The sequence below is a fragment of the Taurulus bubalis genome (genome assembly GCF_910589615.1).
Source record: "Taurulus bubalis genome assembly, chromosome: 11".
Classification (NCBI taxonomy): Eukaryota; Metazoa; Chordata; class Actinopteri; order Perciformes; family Cottidae; genus Taurulus; species Taurulus bubalis.
Genome location: NC_136599.1, coordinates 17,530,108 through 17,549,976, shown reverse-complemented (window position 1 = coordinate 17,549,976; position 19,869 = coordinate 17,530,108). Strand labels below are relative to the sequence as shown.

Below are 19,869 nucleotides of genomic sequence, written 5' to 3'. Positions count from 1 at the left end.
AATGTAATGATGTGGCAAGCTCGAACAATAAAGGGCGGTTAAGGGTGTCTATGTGGTCAAACCTATGGTAAAGGCTGTGTCTAGATATCAAGATAATTTGTTATTTGCCATCAGGGCTGAAACTATACAACCTTAAACATAAAATGGAAGACGCCCGTCCTACCTTTTCCAAACTTCAAATTAAATCTGCTGTATTAAAAAAAATGGGATGCCAAACAGTGAACTCTATGTTTGGAGGGCTATTCAGAACTGGTGTTTAAGCCTCTATTTGACGGCGCTGACAGAGCATCAACTGCGACTGGCATGTTTTGAAAAGCCCAAATTGCCTTATCCACTAAGAAGGTATTTATTGACACAACACTGCAAACCTGGAAAGGGTGTCAATGATTGACACATGACCGCTGCTGCAGAGAAACTACAAAGATGGACATTTATCCCAATCAGCTCGCACCCATGTATGCATACAAAGTGACATAATTAGGGCAGACAAGGAAACGTGGCGAACAACAATGGACCTCATAGTCTGTGATGTGTGCTATAAGCAAACAATAAGCTGCTAAAGCTCCCACTTGACCCCTCATTACAGTCAGTCAATCGCAACATCAAAGGAAAGACAACCTTATAGCTGTAGGTTGACTGTGTGTGTGTGTGTGTGTGTGTGTGTGTGTGTGTGTGTGTGTGTGTGTGTGTGTATGTGGATTTATGAGAGTCTACATGTGTGTGGTGTTTTATGTGCACATGCATCGTTCTTGCCATCCATCTCTGTTTTGCATGGAGGCTCCCTACACAAAATGAAAAAAAAGGACACTTTTGCAGAAAATATCTGCAGTGGGGTTGCAAATTAGACTTCAAGTTATGTTTAGTACAAATAATATTTATTTAGATAGTTTGAGAATTTTTTCATAAAGCAAGTCTCCACTCCATGAAAAGACCTTGAACATATTATTCCGGCGATAGAAAATCTGGGCTGATTCAATCGGCTCTCTGCTTTTTCCTGCTCCAAACTATTGTTATTGTTAACCTCTGCTCTTGACACATAAAACCAAAACTATTTGCATGTCCAGACACCGCTTAGATAAGAGGGAAATGTTTTATTTACTTTTAGTAAATTGGGTGAAGTGACTCTTTAAGGATTGCGTATGGGTATTGGTGATCGTTACGTGTAATGCTGCGTTCACGATGAACGCACGATGAGGCTATGGGCAAGGGAATTAATCATGTCAACGTGGATCCTATGAAGGATGAACACACTGTATGTGTGTGCACAGTTCGTACAGTATGTGAGTGAAACAAACTGAAATTGAGGCTGTCTTCGTGGGCATGTGCTTATGACTAATGAATAACTTTGTGTCAGAGAATGTGTCATTTCCTATTACAGTAAGTGTGTGCTTTAGTGTGAGAGTGTGTTTGTGTGTGTGCCCCGGCGTCCCCAGCTTTCCGGCCTCGACCCGTAACTCTCTGACAGTATTTGGCAAGGCGCTAATTGATGAGGAGGCTCCACCTCGTCTTGTTTTGTCAGAACATGAAGGCCTCGCTGCTGGATCAACAAATTCTGGAGCTGCAAATTCTGCCATATGTCCAGCCATGTGTTCCCATCTACCAGCTGGGAGCACTCAGTGCCGCGCTTGTCTAACTCGCTGACTGTGTGACTGGGACACAATTCTGACACCAATACGTCAAATAGCGCAACTTGGTCGGTGATCCAGCATGTGTTGGTGACCCAAAGTGTCTTTTCAAAACAAACTTAGAGCTGGGACCAGTCCTTCAATGAGCTGGTAATGGTGACACATTAGAGCTGGTGACTGTTAGTGACTTTCACTGTCATGGCTTAATCGCTTTGATGGTATAGATATATGTTATGTTAAAGTGCTTTGGATAAAATCCTCTATCAAACGGCACATGTTTTGTGGACTTAAAGGGATACTTTAGCTTACGAGGAATTAAGTGTTTTTCCTACTTAGCACGGGAGAGTCAAAGTCAAGGACGCCTTTTTTAGAGCGATGCTCCGATTTCAAAGCTTAATAATGTTGTCATAACGACCTTTAGAGAAGCTTGAGAGAATTAATGATCTGACAAACTGCGTCTTTTCATATACATTTCAGACACCTATTAAAACTTTCAACGATGAGACCAGACTACAGTTGATGTTGTCACTAAGTTCATCTGGACATAAAAGAGTTCGGCGGCCGAGATTACCCTTGGTCACAAAACTCGATTATATGCTGTGTGGCAAAAAGCAACAGTTTAAAAACTGATGCTAACATTCTGACGTATTTAGGAGGATTTATTGTCAAAGTAAAAGTATTGGAAAAACTCAATTGTGACCTGGTGGTGGCTCTAGTAACCACACATATATCAACTTGCTGGTATTTTATGAACTTGTATATATATATATATATATATATATATATATATATATATATATATATATATATATATATATATATATATATATATATATATATTTATATATATATATATATATATATATATATATATATATATTCAAATGATAGTGCATATTTGAAGATACTAATCTGTTGTCATCCTCTAGAAAAAACACATAGCTAATAAGGATTAAAAAGCAAGATAAGTCTTCATATTTACATTGTTTTCAGAGGTCAATGTGCTACCAACAACAGTTAATACTGACCACAACAGTTAATACTGACTGTGTGATTGTGTTTTCCACTTGCATCAACTAGTATAAAATATAGCTATTTTCTAGTTTTACAACCAACCCATATCTTCAGTTAATGAGCTCCTCAACTGGCAAACATTTATTATTTTCCAACACTTACCAGAACATTTAATTCTATAAACTCTTCTCATTAAATGCCGACAGCTGCAAAAGCGAAAGCTAACAACACGTCAGCTTCTGCAGATATTTACTTATACAAGTCTGTGGGGTTCATAGAAAAACATACAGGGGTCGTCTTACCTGGTTTGGTGACCGAAACTCTTGGTTATTGTCATTCATGTACATGTTGTCACCATCAAACTGTGGGAAGAAACAGAAAGGAGAAATGAACATGGTATGCAAGAGGAGGTTTGAGAATTGGGGGCCGTGGAGGTGGTGCGGAGGGGAAAAGCTCTTTACGGGTGGCCTGAAGTGTGAGACTAATGACTTTGTCACTTTGGTTAAACCTCGTGGTGGCATGGCAGCGTGGGTAATTACTGCTCGTCAGCGGGCCGGTAATTAGGCTACATGAGCACACTGACGGGAGATGGGCTTTTCCCTGTGGGCTCTGCTGTGTGTCTGAGAGCGAATGAGTGTGAATGAAACTGTGAGTACAGTAGCAAAGGGTGTGTGTGTCTTTGAGACTGTGAACCCAGTGTGTGTGCATGTGTCGCACAGTGGGAACATGCTGTGTCTTCAAATCGAGCTAACAAGGCATTGAAAGATCACTTGCTGCCGGAGCCAAAACACAGTTTGACACGGCAAATGACCCTTGACCCCCAAGGGTGCTGCGAAACAACACCCGGTCACCAGATGACCCCAACATGCAACAAATTACTCCTGTTATATTTTGCTCTTAAGCTAAAGTCCTGAATAATTCTCTGCTGAAATCAGCTTTGAGCAAGCTATAAATGAAGGGGAAAAAAGCAGCACATTCTGTTTTTAGCTCCAGAGAAAATTACATTCTGCCACACAAATGGCTCAGCAACTGAACTTGTGCAGTGCCAAGGTGACAGAGAAACTGCTACCATGTTAAGAAGAGCTGTATTGTGAAATTACCTTGGTTTTCAAAGACACATCAAGCTTTTTCATACCACACTAGCAGCAAATGGAACAGACCTTGACTGGACTGGATAATAACGTTCATGAACACACACACAGGAAACCCAACGTGTTAAATAAACCCTACTTTTTGTTGGTTGGCTGAGGTCATTCTTTGTGAATGCAAAGACTCGGGGAAAGACAGCAAAGACAACATGATCAAACTAGATAGCATTCCACGTCAAATTCCTCAGATGTGAAGATACGGTGGGGTGGGGGGCTTTTTTTTTGTTTGGGGTGATCCACTTTGTGCCTATGAAGAAAGGGACTGAAGGCTCGAAAGATAAACACACGCCAGATATGAACACAAATGGATCATGAGATATACGTTCTCAAAACAATAACTAGGTAGACTAATGGACGGAAATGGGCCGAATTCCTGGGGGTGATATCTAATATCTACACTGGTAGACAGGAAAATGTCGAAGTAGCTAAATGAGCATGAGAGTGGTGAGAAAGAGAAATTACTGTACATTATTGCAGGAGAACGGCCGGGGAAATGAGTGCCTGCCTCAGGGCAATGGTTGGTTAACGATGCATATCATGGAAGCCCTTGTGAGGATTCACTTGGTTATTCTAATGATTACATTTACCTTCAACCACAAACGCAAACATGAAACTGAGACTGAGCACTGCATTTAAACCCCATCTTCACCTCACATGGCAATCCAAAAGCCTGACACGAGCGGGAAAAAACTACACATTTACATCAAGTGAAACTGTATGCTGCACACTAATTGTTCAATGCTACCTGCTGAAGTCACAGACGTTCATTTGCTTAGTGAAGCATGGTGGTGTCAATCAACACTGCAGTAAAAAGTAACATTAGCTCACTGAGAGGGCCAAAGTGATGTTGACCTTGATGACATATCTGCAATAAACTATTAGCTCCTCACATGAAAGCCTCTTGTCCTCGCTAACTGAGCAATTTCATTCCGCTGAAATCCACTTTGGTATTATTGGTGATGCAAAGCCATTTTGAGAGCATCTTTAGGATAAGATTATTTCGGGTGAAAAGAGCACAATCACCGAATAAAGTCATTTCTAACCACAAAACGCTGCCTGATCTTGTATTTTAGCTTATTTTTCAAACTGGATTCTTCAACGCAAAGCCTGATTGCTATTTCTTTCATCTCTACCAAAAGCAATGAAGTCAGACAGTGCTCATTTCCCCCAAATTACATTTGTAAAATAATATTCCCCAAAAAGGCCAAAGACAGCCTGGAAAGGTCAGCCATTTTGTGCTTCAACATGGCTGCCCATATATTGCAATGTAAAGCTATTTCCCCCTGCTCCTCTCTCGATAGATCTCCTTTGCACAGCCTCGCTCTCCCACTTAAAATGCCAATTTATCCTCGGTTCAATGCTATCAGCTCTGCCATTACTCAACATTTACTGCAGAAATCATCTTCTCTTTCTTTGTTGTTCCCTTTCTCTCTCATTTTTTCCCTCTTGTTCTTCTCTCTCCACCGTTTTCTTTCCACTCTCCTCTCTCCGTGTTACAACCTCCTTCTACTTCTCCATCTCCCTCCCTCCCTCTATTTCCCCCTCTCTACCTCTGCTTCTTCACTGGGCCTTGGCATCGCTTTCTCATCGGCAGTCTAATTGGGCATTCTGCCTGAGACAAGGGCCTCATTAAGCAGTAATTACACACATGTTGTTTTCGGCAAACATCTCTATTTGGATTGCTTTGCATGGTAATTGTTCAGCAGGGACCACTGCTCGCGATGTTTCCCTCCGTGACACACGTGGTGCTGGGAGAGAGGAATAAAAACATGGGAAGAAGGATTGAGCGGCAGAGAGGGGGATGTGAGAATAGAGAAAATAATAATAGGTTGTGGAAGGGAGACAAATTGAGAAATAAAGAATGCATACATGAGAGAGAGGGACGATGAGAGTCACAGAAAGACAGGGGGAAAAAGGATGAAGGCATTGCTGAGGCAGTAGATGGAGAAAGACAATGAATAAATGACAAAGAAAGAGGTAGACAGATTCAGTGTGAGAAGAAAATGAGGTGGAGCGGCAGAGAGAGAATGAAAAAGACATAGAGAAGGAGCAAATGAGGAAGAAAAGTGGGAAGACAGTGAAAGAGAGAGACAGAGAAAGAGAGAGAGAGATTCCCAGAACTAGGTCATGCCTTGCAATCATCGACAAAGCTGAGCGTTTCAAAAATAATGAAGCCACAAGGTGGAAGTAATGCTAACTAGCATATCCAGGGAAAACATGTACTATTTACACAGTGCTAATGGTGCGATGCAATGCTGGGATCTTTTCATCTTGGAGCGCACTGGTGAGACAGTTGATGGCAGGATTGGAGGCCAAATTACAGACTGCTCTGAAGATTGTTGTTGATTGATGGACAATTCAAATAAGCTCCTCATAAAGCTTTCGAGGCAACATCTGTTTGTGAAGGGGGTTGGGTGGAGATGAACCGCTGGTGTGCCTGTGTAATGCCACAGCTGACCAGTTGAGAGAAAAAATTAACCTTGTAATGATGAAAAAAAACCTTCATTTTGAGAGGCAGGAAACCAATTATGTAGGAAGCTAAATAAATTATTATTTGCCATAACTTACATAACTGGACCTAATGATTTCAAATATACAAATACCACAGTAACCTCTTTTATGTATCTGATGATATCGACAATAACTACACTACAATTCAGGTTATTTATCACAGGCTTGTATCAAAGGGCTTTGTGAGTAGTGGAAGGTATGTAGGTAGGTATGTAGGTACTGTGCTTAATTAAAGGTTTGAGACACCAAATGACTATTTCCATTTCATACTACTTTCTTCTTCCTTTCCCCTATACGTAGGTCCTGCTTACTTTGCTGAGGACTACAATGTTACATACAAGACATATGATCGCTTGTAAAATATTATGCATTGTTAATTATGTAATGGCTAAAAAGTTTTCTTTGGCAAGTTAATGCTGCTTATAAGTTGATGCATCAATATTTATAATGCTATTATTAAATACCTCAAAAAAAGGGAAATTCACTTTCTTAAGATTTTTTTTTTTTACATTCTGCCTGTTCTACTGTTAATTAAGTAAATTCTGACATCTTCCACCACTGGGTTTTCCTACCTATCAAATATCATACTAAAGTGCATGGTACAGGATATGACAGGAGAGGAATTTTACTTTTTCACGATCAACATTCAAGTAGACCATCGCAACATCTGTAAAAGTGCAACAAAAAAAACATACAACATCACACTAAAGAACAACCACAACAAACTTTTAGAACTTTTCAATATATATTAAAAGGGAATCTATACGCAGAATGTGTAATACTTGTGACTTTAAAAGCCTTTGCCAGTGCACCAAGTCTCTAAAAATAATTCTCTCACCGAGCGGAATTAATAAGCCCAGAACAGTACACAGCCATTCTCTGAAGAAAGGGGTGTGGTGGTGGTGTGTGGTGGGGGGGCTCATGCAATATGTATGCCTGTTTGAGCACCCTTCTTCATCATCTTCCCCCTCTTCTCTTTATTTCTCTTTTTACATCTCTCTCTCTCTCTCTCTCTCTCTCTCTCTCTCTCTCTCTCTCTCTCGTCCTCTGTTCAATTAAGCAGTAGGTAAGACCTAACAAACCCCAACCTGAGACAATATACCACTGAATTTGGATGTTGCCCAACTTGTCACTGACGGTTCAAAGCCAGAAGAGAGGATGAGAAAGACAGACCTACAGACACAGTTGTATGCAAACACACACACACACACACACACACACACACACACACACACACACACACACACACACACACTCACACACACACACACACACACACACACACACACACACACACACACACACACACACTTACAGAGGAAGAGTGAAAGACAAAGACAGAATGGAAAGACAGAAAGAAAAAAAAAGAAAAGAGTGAACAAAAGAACGAAAGAAAGAAAGAACTAATGAAAGAAAGAACAAAAGAAAGGAAGCAAGCAAGAAAGCAAGCACGTAAACTATGGTAGATATATTTCAGAGTTGCATGGCAAAAGGAGAGAGAAAGAGGGAGATGAGAGACTATAGTAACAGTTATGGTGTTGCACCACGCCCCAAGCAAACAATGAACATGGGCAAACAATGAACATAGCACACACACACATACACACACACACACACACACACACACACACACACACACACACACACACACACACACACACACACACACACACACACACACACACACACACACATACACACACACACACAAAGCCCATAAAAAGCGCAGCCTGTGGCCATGGCGACACATGCTCTGTTGTCGTTAGATAAGGGAAACAGGGGCCTCTTCCTGGGTGTGAGAGTATGATCCTGCACACACACACAAACACACTACACACATACACATAACCTACTTGTGCACACTCTGCAGCAGCACTGGGGTCACATCCACCAACGCCCAGCATCTTATGTACTCTCACCTTTGTCTGCTGCATAGTTCATTTTCATATGCAAAACCCAGGCTATGTTTATCTGGACACCCGGTACTCCGGTCAGCGGCATGATCAGATATCGATACACGGAGCTCTGTTTGGAATGTGCTGGCCTTGTGCCATCCAAGAAAGTATTCAGTTAGAGAATTGGAAACATGAATGGCCGCCATGTTGCATTTCTTCTATCTAAGACTATCTGCTTTACCTCTCCAGCTGAATCTGCTACAGAAATATTTTTGTTTTATTTTCTGTGCTGTTGCGATCAGTTCACAGCTAATGAGAATCAGCTCTGTTTGTTATGATTAGGTCTTTAAAGCATTCCAGACGCACACAAACACACAGTGCCAGAAACGGCTTGGAAAAAAAAAAAGAAAGAGAAAAAAAAAAAGTGTTTTCACAAACGACATGATACAGGTTCCAACCGCTTCCGGCTTCACCTATACCTTGTGATGTGTAAAAATAAAACAGCAGGCTGAAGCGCTCATTCATCCATTTTCTGTTGCACTGGAGCAACCACAAAACAGAAGTAAGAGTCAACAGCAGAGATGGAAGGAGAGATTGAGGAGAAAGGCTGTGTGTGTGTGTGTGTGTGTGTGTGTGTGTGTGTGTGTGTGTGTGTGTGTGTGTGTGTGTGTGTATGTGTGTGTGTGTGTGTGTGTGTGTGTGTGAGTGTGTGTGTGTGTGCGCGCGCATGTGTGTGAGGCCAGGTGGGGTCGTGCTAAATGAGGTTTTGTTTCGACTATGAACTCGGGTTCACGGTTAGTTAGTGAGTTCACATCAAGATTAATCGAATATTATGATGGTAACTCACAGGTAAACGGCTTTAAAAATGTTTTTAAAAAGTCAGTTTTTCTTACTTTAATTTACTTTTGAATAATTAAAATAATAAGGTATAAAATTAATGAAACATGTAATATTCATAAAGAAATCCATTTTGTTACAGTCAAAAACCGACAAAAAAAACAACAATAATGATAGAATCTTCCTCTTAGGGTGGTGTGTGAAATATAAACTTACAATAAGTAACCGTTTGTAACAATTAGAGGTGCACTGAGTGCAGATCTCTCCACCAAGTGTTTCTGCAATGACCACTTCTATACACACACTTCATTCAAACTCAAAAACAGGCGCTGATGTATGCAGACAAGTCGTCGTACAACACACTTCATACAATCTATCTGAAACCAAAATTAAACTCACCAAGCTGTCTGTCCGGGTAGCAGCAGCTGAGTTGCAACATGGTACTAAGCAGTGTATGTACTGACCGTTCCGTTAGCTCTTAGCTGTTAGCGCTGAGCACCATCCATACTGTCAGCTGTTAGCCAAACACACTGTCCAAAACACATGTCACATAGATGCACTCAGCTGTGTCACCACTAGCGGCCCCTACTAGCCAGGGGCCAGTTAAGAGTAGTGAGAGAGGAGTTAGCAGTCAGCAGGCAGTCACCGTAACCATGAGGTGAACATAGCAATCAGTATGTGTGTGCACTAACGAGAGTAAAGGTAACGAGCTAAAGTAAGCGAGCTATGAAATTAAGCACAGCTATGCTATGGGGGACAAAACTTCTGCTAAAATGTGCCTTTTTCCATTAAAGTGTAATGTATCTGTAACCAGTGCCACCCACAAGGGCATGTGCAAAGGTATAACAGAAAAAAATGATCAGACCAAAGTGGTACCACACGGCCTCCCTCATCCTTCCACCTTTCTGCTAACCAGATCTGGGAAACACCTTCTTAGCCTCTAGCACAGTGGCATCACATGCAATTAGCAACTAGCCCCAGCAGGAGCAGTATAGTACCAAACGTCACATGGGTGCTAGGAGGAAAGTGGTTATCCCACCGGTCTACCTGACACTCACACTGTCTGAGGTGAGAACGAGCAGGTTTGTGTGTCTGTGTGTACAATATGGCCGTACAGTAAGAGCAGCAAGTCTCTGCGTGAGTCTATGTCGGTGAGGTTTCTCTGGCAGCAGGAGCGGATGCAGAGCACAAGCCACTTTTAACTGACTGGGGTAAACAGCTATGAGAGAAGATAAAGGGCTGAGTAAATGTCACACTACCACAGCCTTTTGCCTCTGTTCACCTCAGCATCAGATAACTTCAGCAGGGAGAAAAAAAAGTCTGGTTTCCTCTAACATATAATCGGTTATCTTATCGCAATCTACTGCTCTCTTGCCTCTGCACAGAATTGTATGAAAGTGGAATAGGAAAAGAAGAAGAAAAAAGGCTGAAGTTTGACTGTTCTGGCAGTAACAAAAATATATAATTATGAGCATAGGGAATACACCAGTCGATTGCTATCTGTGTGTTGACTGGGTCTCCTACAAACACCAACGCGGCATGGACTTTAACATGTAGCATAAGACATACAGTTATAGAAGGTGGGAAGTGTTGTAACTGTACTGTTACTGACAATCAGGTTGTGGTTTACTTTCAGATGCCATATAATTATGTAACCTGTAATACACACATTAATATAAACACACGTAACAGTTTTACAGTTTACTAAAGAGGGAAGTGTGCTATATTATTACCAACAATATCAGACAAAAGATTTAAAATGCACAGGAAGTAACATTGCATCATATGATTCTGAGAGATCTTTCTTCAGGAAGTCTGCTACGCGTTCATTTTTGGGCACTATTTACAAATTTACAATTTACAAATAATTAAATCTTGTATTACAGTAATTTATTAATCATTAAATAAAAAGCTGTTAAAGATGAATTCTGAAGATGTCAATAGTGCTTTCAGTTTCAAACTTAATTTGTTTCTATGGAGGTCACACACCCGACTGTGACGATAACAACCACAGGGGTGTATTTTGCACCTTTGCAATGTTTTCACACTTGTGTTGCTGCAATTAAGAAACATAACTCCTGACATCATCTGTCAATTCCAGTAAGTGGGCTTGTTTTTAAATGCAAATATATGCAATCTTTGCATATATTGTGGTGGAGAGTGTAAAATAATGAGTTATATTAATGTGTTCACTCATGTATGTGGAAAACATGGATAGCTTGTGTGTATTCTCAAAGGGATTTTCATGTGTTTAAGTAAATATGTCTCTCCCCGAAGAGCAATTTCCTCACAACTCAAGATATCCTCTGGTTGGAGCGTCCAAAATACCACCGGGCCCAGGTCAGTAGCTTGAGGTAGACCTTTTTAAATCAATTGGCTGACAAACAGAAGAGGTTTCCGAAATTGGGGGCTTGGCTACTGTATCTCACCACAGCAGTGGGCAGTCTTTTCCTAGCTGGATTGATGCCTGGAGGGTGGGCAGTGTGGAGCCTAACCCCTCGTTCACCCACAGTGTACCGGGCCTGTGGTTAGAGAGAGAGAGACGGCAGGGAGAGAAAGAGAAGAAACAGAGAAGACAAAAGTGGGGAAGGAAACGAGATGGCGGGGCTTTAGTTTGCAAGATACAAGCAGGGCATTTGTAAAGGAACATCATCATGTCATGAACCTCTCCCTCCTTCTTCCTTTCTCCAGTTGCTCTGCTCTGCCCAACATGCCCAGCACACACGTACAGGGGGAGGAGAAATGACACAAGACCTACACTGTGACTCTACGCAGCGCCATGCAAGGGGAAGAATGGAGGTTAATGAGCTGACAGCCCCTCCACCCCGAACACGCCTCCTCCACATGCCCACCTCCCTACTCTCTTGCACACACTGACAAGCGTATACACAAACCCCCTACAAAACCGTGGGGCTGAATGCTGGCGTTGAGCCAAGGATCTGGAGACTTTCGGAGTATCATGAAGCAACGAGTGGATTTACACTGCTCGTACATTGATAATTGGTAATCTAATATAACCTGCATTATAAATATGACCTGCAAACATCAGCTCATATTATCAAAAGTGCATAACACAGTGAACTTCAGACACACTCGTGGCCCAATGAGGCTCAAATGCTCATTAGAAAATGGGAAACAAAAGCATTTGCAACAAAATTGTTGAATGGTTGAAAAATGTGTGGGGTTGAAAAAATGTGTGGCGCCATGTTGTTATCCAAATGAAAAGGATTCATACTGTGATCACTACCGTTTTTGGAATATTTTGTCTCATAAGTCAGACTGAAATTTGCTCATTAGGTTATAACCAAAGTGTAACTTTTGACCTGCTGGTGGGACTGATGATAAGTGAGGGAATATCCAACGTCATAAGGACTCATCCTCTAGCTCTAGGGAGCAAGAATCTTTGTCACAAATGTCAATACATGTAACATTTCACTTTGGACAAATGGAGTCAGATAGATTGACACCATAGAGGATGGCTAAAAAAAAAAACAGTCCCACCACAAGTGTCAGCATCTTACAAAACACTGAGCAACTATACACAACAGTTGACCTGGTGGAACAAACACCTCTTGCACCTCGACCACAGACCGAGCTAGACATATAACGCTATTATATTGCATGCAGTGCTGTGAATAACCAATCAGACCCTCAGATGCGCCCCCATTGGTTGACATTGGTTGTCACGTGGTGGTGTGTTGGTGTGCCAGATGTTAAATAAAACCTCAGTGGCCTTTAAGTTTCATCACCGGAAAACCAACAAGTAAAGGTGAGAATTTCCTTCTAAGTTGAAGCGTGCACAGACGCAAATTAAAGTCACAGAGAAGAAAAACAACATTGGGGTTTGAAGGAAAGCTTTAGAAAACCTTTTAGTTGATAACAAACCTAGTTGAGTTTAAGTTAATGTAAAGAAACAACATTTGCATGAGCCTCTCTGAGGTTGAATAAACAGAGGTAGGCGCATTCAACACTGAGGACTACTGTTGTTTAATATAAGCTCTTATTCATGTAGCTGCATACTGGCCTGCTGCCCGGATGGTTGAGAGCTCCATCACAATCTCGACACCCCACCTTGAGCATCTGAGCTACAAGTTTTCAAAAGGTTGGAGATATTTAATTTATTTTAAATAATATGGCAATGGAGAGTATCCTACTGTATATAGCTGCTGTGTCTTAATTGTCTCAAATGAAAGAAATTAAACATAAAATATCATCCTTCATTACATAAGAGAACATTACTGAACGTAGAAATATAATTGATAATGCTGCAGCCAAACACTTTTACAGAGCTGGAAAACAATGGAAGATGGACGATTAGACATTAACGCCCATTGTGAATCTTTCCAGTGAGTAATTTGTAGGAAGGCTTGTGCATTTTTTATATTCTTAAACTGAAGAGCCCTAAGAACACAAACTCCATAAAATAATAACAGGCGTTTCACCTTAGCACTATCCGAGCCTCTCAATTATTTACTACTAATGAATTGCCTGGGGCAATATTCTTCCTAAGTACAATATCAACCATCCCAGAGAGGCTGAATCAACTCGCTCAAATACTTAAATACATTTACTCAATTATGCTCACTGTCCCCAATATGAAAGAGACAATAATGTACAAGCTTTCTTCTCCGTACAGTTTCATACGCTCTGTTTCAGCCTTGATATTTCTAGAAAATCCTCATATGCACAACAACTCTTATAATGACTAACTGATCAAAGGTTTTCATATAAAAAGCATTAACGAGGTTCCTCTTCTTTCCCACTGTTTTTGCATTTGTGGTGTGGGGATGTGTGCTGTTGTTTTGGTGTCTTGCCTCAGTAACATAACAGTACTGCAGGCAAGGTGCCAGGCATCCACCAGGTTTTGCACTTTGCAAACCGAACTTGCCACCTTGAATATCTTGTTGCTGCCACATCGCTGATGAGCCTTCAGGGGCCTGAGGCAGCCTGAGAGCAGAGAGTGGGGCTTCACGTCACCTGCTCCCAACAGGTAGGAAAAGAATGGGCATAAGAAGTAACAGTATATAAAGGTACACAATATCAGTGTGGTATAATTGCATGAATGATTAAGCCATCAAAAACAAACAGTATGAGCGCAACCCGGCAGACGCCTACAATTTATATTTCAGAACATTTCAGAATTTCAGTCTCTGCTAAGTGCAGGAAACTGTTGAATAACCTTCAGCATTTAAATGCATCACCTAAGTGAATGTAAATATGTTTTGCCATCTGTTAGCTTCATCTATAGGGGACATCTTCATACTGGGGAAACGTGGTTATCTATGTGCTTGTGTGCTTTTCCACTGCTTATTATCCTCCTATTCATCCTTTCCAAAAAACGAAAACACATACCCAGACAAATGCTTGTTCTCTGTACTTCACAACATAAAAAACATTGCATTCGTCAACAAAGAAATGGGTTCTCTTGACATTTCCCATGTGAAATATGATCTTTCACATGTGAAAGCATGACAAAAATCTAGCTAGCTCAGATGATGGCTGAGACATTCTTTATTGTTTAGACAAATTATAAACTATAGATAAACTATATATGTGAGCAATGTAATACAAGGGCTGTAGTCCTGTGATTCAGAGCCTCATTTTGGGGGTTTTGCATCCAGCGGGCTTGCACATGTGCAAGTGTTTATAAATGCGCATATTTCATATCTGCAGTCCACTCAAAGAAACAAATTGAGCATTCGGCTCTATTTCTATGATCGACACTGTTATCCCATTCAATCAGAAACATTTCCCAACCATGATCTTCCACTGTGTAACAGTGCAGTTCAGGCCTGAATAGCATTTGTCAATTCCATGCTATCCGGCTGTAATCATCAGTCTTTGGCTGTAACTACACCAGAGAGAAATTTAAGCGCAAAGGATCCCGTTCCTAGACAGCTGGTGGTTGTAAATTCCTATCAGGGAATAAAAAAACAGAGCGGGAGGGAGAGAGTTTGAAAGAAAACATATACTATTTTCATTTCAACTGCTTTAGGGATTACAGCTCAGGGCTCTAGAAAAAACTGCATTAAAATAATCCACCATTTGCATGTTTTATCTCACAAAGGAGGCTCACATAGACACACATGCACACCAACCCCCACTCTCCCTCCCTCCCCCTCCCATCTTCTCCTGCGTCCCCTCCCCCATTCTGTGTGAGCACACACACACACACACACACACACACACACACACACACACACACACACACACACACACACACACACACACACACACACACACACGGGCATCACACATATACACAGACTGTCATCATAAAACATACACACACACACACACACACACACACACACACACACACACACACACATTGAGATCAACCTGCTGCCATCTGCTCCACGCACTCTGTACAATCCTCACAGAATACATTATTCACTACAATACATCACATCACATTCCCTCAATGTCACAGCCTTGTGCTGGAGAAGAGTGAGAGAGAGAATAGGGGTGAGAAGAGAGCAAAATAGCTATTGTACTCTGAAGAGAGAGAGAGAGAGAGAGAGAGAGAGAGAGAGAGAGAGAGAGAGAGAGAGAGAGAGAGAGAGAGAGGGGGGAGATTTGGCCTGTCATATGGTGCAGTGGGAGAGAAAATTAAAGACAGTTTGATTTAGCTTTTAGACAAAACAAGGTTGTCAGCTAAACTTGTTCCAGTTACAGCTACTAGGCTAGATTAAAAACACCGACAAGGTGGTTAGTGTTTAAAATTGAGAGAGAGAGAGAACGAGAGAGCGAGAGAGAGTGACCTGGCAGAATAATATACAGTATAACTTCTCATCATTCAGCCAGGCGTTATTTTGATTAGGACCTTCTTGTTTCTTCTTTATTCTTGAAAGTGTTTTGCTTTCAAGTGTTTGAGTATTAGAGAATAAGTCTTATATATTTCAAGGAAAAGACCAACACCAACTATGTGTTCCAACTTCTCTATCTGTGAGAGCAACACAGAGCAAAACGATTTAGATTTTCCAGGTAGACAGAATCACAACTTCAAATGAATGTTAATGTTGCTCCATGTCTTCTGGATATGTACACATGCAACAGTTCACTTGAAAGTAGTACACACACATATTTATTCAGGTTTACCATAACTTCAACAGGAGAGAAGAGCCTTTTTGGGGATTATTTTTAACTGCGAAATAATACAGATTTGGTGTGGTGGTGAGTCATAACAGCACCAAGACGTTGTGGCTTATTAATCATTTTTTATTTTATTTTATTACATCAATAGAGGGCACAAATAAATGAGCTATATCAGGCTTAGGCTAGAGACAATACTTTTTAGTCACATGAAGTCATTGTTGGGTTTGGTCTTTTCATTGGAATTAAGAAATTAAAAAACATAAAACAACTCCTTCCTAATGATTCAAGTGTTCTCAGTTGGTAATGTACTGTATTTCACTAGTTTTGTATATTCATAGATTTTCAGCCTGTGTCAAGCAGACACCACTTTACATGTAGGAGTTATAAACCAAAAAGTTTGAGAAAGCTGGCATGCAAACACTTCCATATTGTTAGTAGCGTATTGTGTACTACTGGTTTTGTATGAACAGAGACAAATACATTCTTCACTGAATTGAATTTAAATGAGAGAAATACTTAAAAAACAATAGATAATAATAATAATCTTTGTTTACTTGTTTAACTCTGTCCCTGTTATTTATTGTGTGCAAAGCAAAGTGTGTGTATGTGTGTGTGCGTGTGTGTGTGTGTGTGTGTGTGTGTGTGTGTCCATTGTGCGGTGGCAGAGCAGAGGGAGTGAACAGCTGGCAGGCCCACACTTGATTACGTATTGACCTGCTTTGCATTCACCTGTTATTCAGCCGAACCTAATGTTTCCACTTGGCTCTCCTGCAGCTGAGCTGCAATTAACCTCGCTGTGAGAGCAACGCAAGCAAGCCTTAAGTAATTTGTCAAAGTAGTTTGTTGAACTTTGCTAAATGTCATTCTACCTAATCCTGTAAAATTAATAGTTTTTCACTTTAATTATCACACAATGACAAAAAGAGTGTTTTCTAACCCTTGCCTTACTTCACAGTAGCTGTAAATACAGTTGACATTCGATACATTGCTAACATACTGGCTTTTACGCTCTTACGGTTTTCGACTGGGTGCAGGTGATCTCCTGACTGCATTTAATTAGCCTTTGAAAATGTCATATGCCTGTCTAAGCACACCATTTGAATGGCAGAAAACGTTGCTGCGTCAGACGCTTCCCTTCTCTACACTCCTCTTCGCCTCTCGTTTTTTCCCACCCTCCATCCTCCCTCACTCCTCCTTTTCCCAGATGCTCTCTCGGCTCTTGTCTGTGTTTGGGCTGCGACTGCGAGGGGTCACCGCCTGCCTTGTTCTCACACGTGGAGCACTGAGCGTGTGTGTGTTTGTACGTGTGTGGGAAAGGGAGGGTGAAACAGCAGACACCCATGTATGAATGATTATATGAATGAGTGTGTGTGTGCGTGAGCAAGAACGTCCCCAAAAAAAGAAGGTGTGTGAGTGTGTGAATTTATCCCAATGTCTGCACAGTTGAGCCTGAGTGCCTTTCCTACAGTGTGTTTCAAAGTGTTTGAGTGTGTATCTTTCTCTTCGTGTGTGTGTGTGTGTGTGTGTGTGTGTGTGTGTGTGTGTGTGCGCGTGTGTGCCTTGCAAGCTCAGTGCCAGGTCTCTCTAATGAGTCTGTCAGGCGCTGTTAGCGACGGCATGCTCCCCTGGCTCAGCGCACTCCTACAGACACACTGTGATTAGCCGGGCCAACGGCACGCCACCGGGCCAGATTAAACACTCACCACGCCGCCAGGGAACACACACACACACATTCCCTCTCTCTCGCACACACACAAACTCAGCACAGCACACACTGGAGCACTACACTCGCCCGCGAAAGCGCCACAGACTTACTTAAACACACACGGCTTCATCATCATCGTGCCCATTAGCCTGCTCTGATACTTGCCCTCCAGAGCCAGGTGTTGATGGCAATAAAAAGGAAAATGAATGTGAAATATAAACAATATACAAGCCACCTATGCCACCCGCTAAATGCTAATATTTCATTAATCTGTCTGTGTTTATTGAATTCCTGTCTGCCGCTAATCTTGAACATCACTCAGAATTAAGGCCAGCCCTTCTGGCTCCAACAGCTTTCAACATCTTCATTAAAGCGACATGAATCACTAATTACAGGTAATTACCATTTAATGAGCGGCCCAGATGAATGAGCAGATATGCAGAGGAGGGGCAGGCGTTGAGGACACATCGTTTTTCATTCCTCAAGGGCCAAAAGCGGACTCTAACTGGGTGTTACAGTTTGACCGTTAGCTCTAACATGGTGGTCTGGTGAGAAAAGGCCGACTTGACTGCCGTTTACACGTGTCAGACATAAACCTGGTGCATGACACAGGATACTGAATATGAGTTATTTTACGATTTGAACCAAATGGGTAGATATTGGGTTGTTTCTGTATAGTTAAGTACACAATAAGCTAACGATTTTAGGAATATAGAAGTGTTTGCACGCCAGTCTATGAGCACTACATGTTTACGTTTTTGCACAGAATGAGAGATCACAGCGTTAGCACATTCGGAAGGGATCTTAATAACGTCCCAAATGAAAAAGAGGAATATTTATAGCAAACAAAACCAGTTTCAATGTTCACATGGGTGCCTCACTGTTAAAATGCAGATTAAATAAATGTGAACCTCTCCTTGAATTTGCGAGAGAAAAAAGCAAAAGTCAAAAAAATGATCTTCATCTCTAACCGAACAATGTTCTTTTTTATGTTACTATACCATTAATCACTTTTTGACCCATCAAATACATCTTAACTGGACGGCAATCGGACGGCAATCTCTGGTTATGAGAAGTGAACCCAATAGGGAAGTGTTTTAAACATACATTCTTTCTAATGGCCAGGGGGCAACTCCTCTGGTAGCAAAAATAAGTCTGATTGTATATAAATCTTTAAGAAAATGACCCTACTTCTCACTTGACTTATTACTTCAGTAAAATTGTCGAAGTTTATGGTCTCAATTATATTATACTCAGTTTAAAGTATTCTTCAATACAGCATGATGTCCATTTAATAAATGATGGTTCCATTTAGAGTCAAATAGACGATAGAACAGGGTATGTTCCACTATGCTGTCTGAGAGTTGTATGTATTTTTGTCTTATAACTTGAACTCTTTGACAGTGTGTTTTCAGTATAAGACAGTTAATTACGTCCAAAAGATTAAACTCGAGGCTTCATAACAGCAATCCTCAAACCGATGGGTCACTCCCACTTCTTATACACAGTCTGTGGTCCCCAAGTTTGGGATCCACTGTTGGACATTATACTGTATAAAATGAACAAGATTGATGTGTTTCCATGGCATACTAATAGTGTATGTTGAAATTGTATTTGTATGCATTCAACATATCCGAAGTTGCAGTTTGGTGACCTTATGACAGTTGCATGTGGCTTATACTTCACGGTCATGTTAAAGCATCTTGGGGTTCAGGAAGTCATGTCTAGTATCCACTATCGCCGTATTCTGTAGGGAGCTTATGCTAGTGTTTGACACAAGAAGCCGCAGCATGATCTTAGCCAGCATTGAGTGACTGGTTTAGACAAGCTGTGATCACCCTTCACACCAACAACACATGTGGGGTTTCCCTGGGTCAGCATTGAGAGGGAATATTACCGGCACTGTGAGAAGTGTGATGTGTAACACATTTAAGGTGGTAATGGGTTAAAGTGGGCAGCTTTTCTAACTGTGAAGATGTAGGAGGTGCATACTGTTTCTTTGTTGTTAAACTATGGGAAAAAAAATACTCTTCTGC

The 19,869-nt window shown here is 41.2% G+C and overlaps 1 protein-coding gene across 1 annotated transcript in view; it reads right to left on the bottom strand.

The window, feature by feature from the left end:
• Window positions 1–19,869, bottom strand: part of LOC306743090 (TOX high mobility group box family member 2-like) — a gene marked incomplete at both ends in the record, with an annotated part of 71,686 nt that overhangs the window by 33,153 nt on the left and 18,664 nt on the right. Inside the window, 2 exons of the mRNA XM_079225571.1 lie at window positions 2,942–3,001; window positions 11,460–11,552. Of these exons, the coding sequence (XP_079081697.1) occupies window positions 2,942–3,001; window positions 11,460–11,552 (153 nt within the window). The remainder of the gene's footprint in view (window positions 1–2,941; window positions 3,002–11,459; window positions 11,553–19,869) is intronic.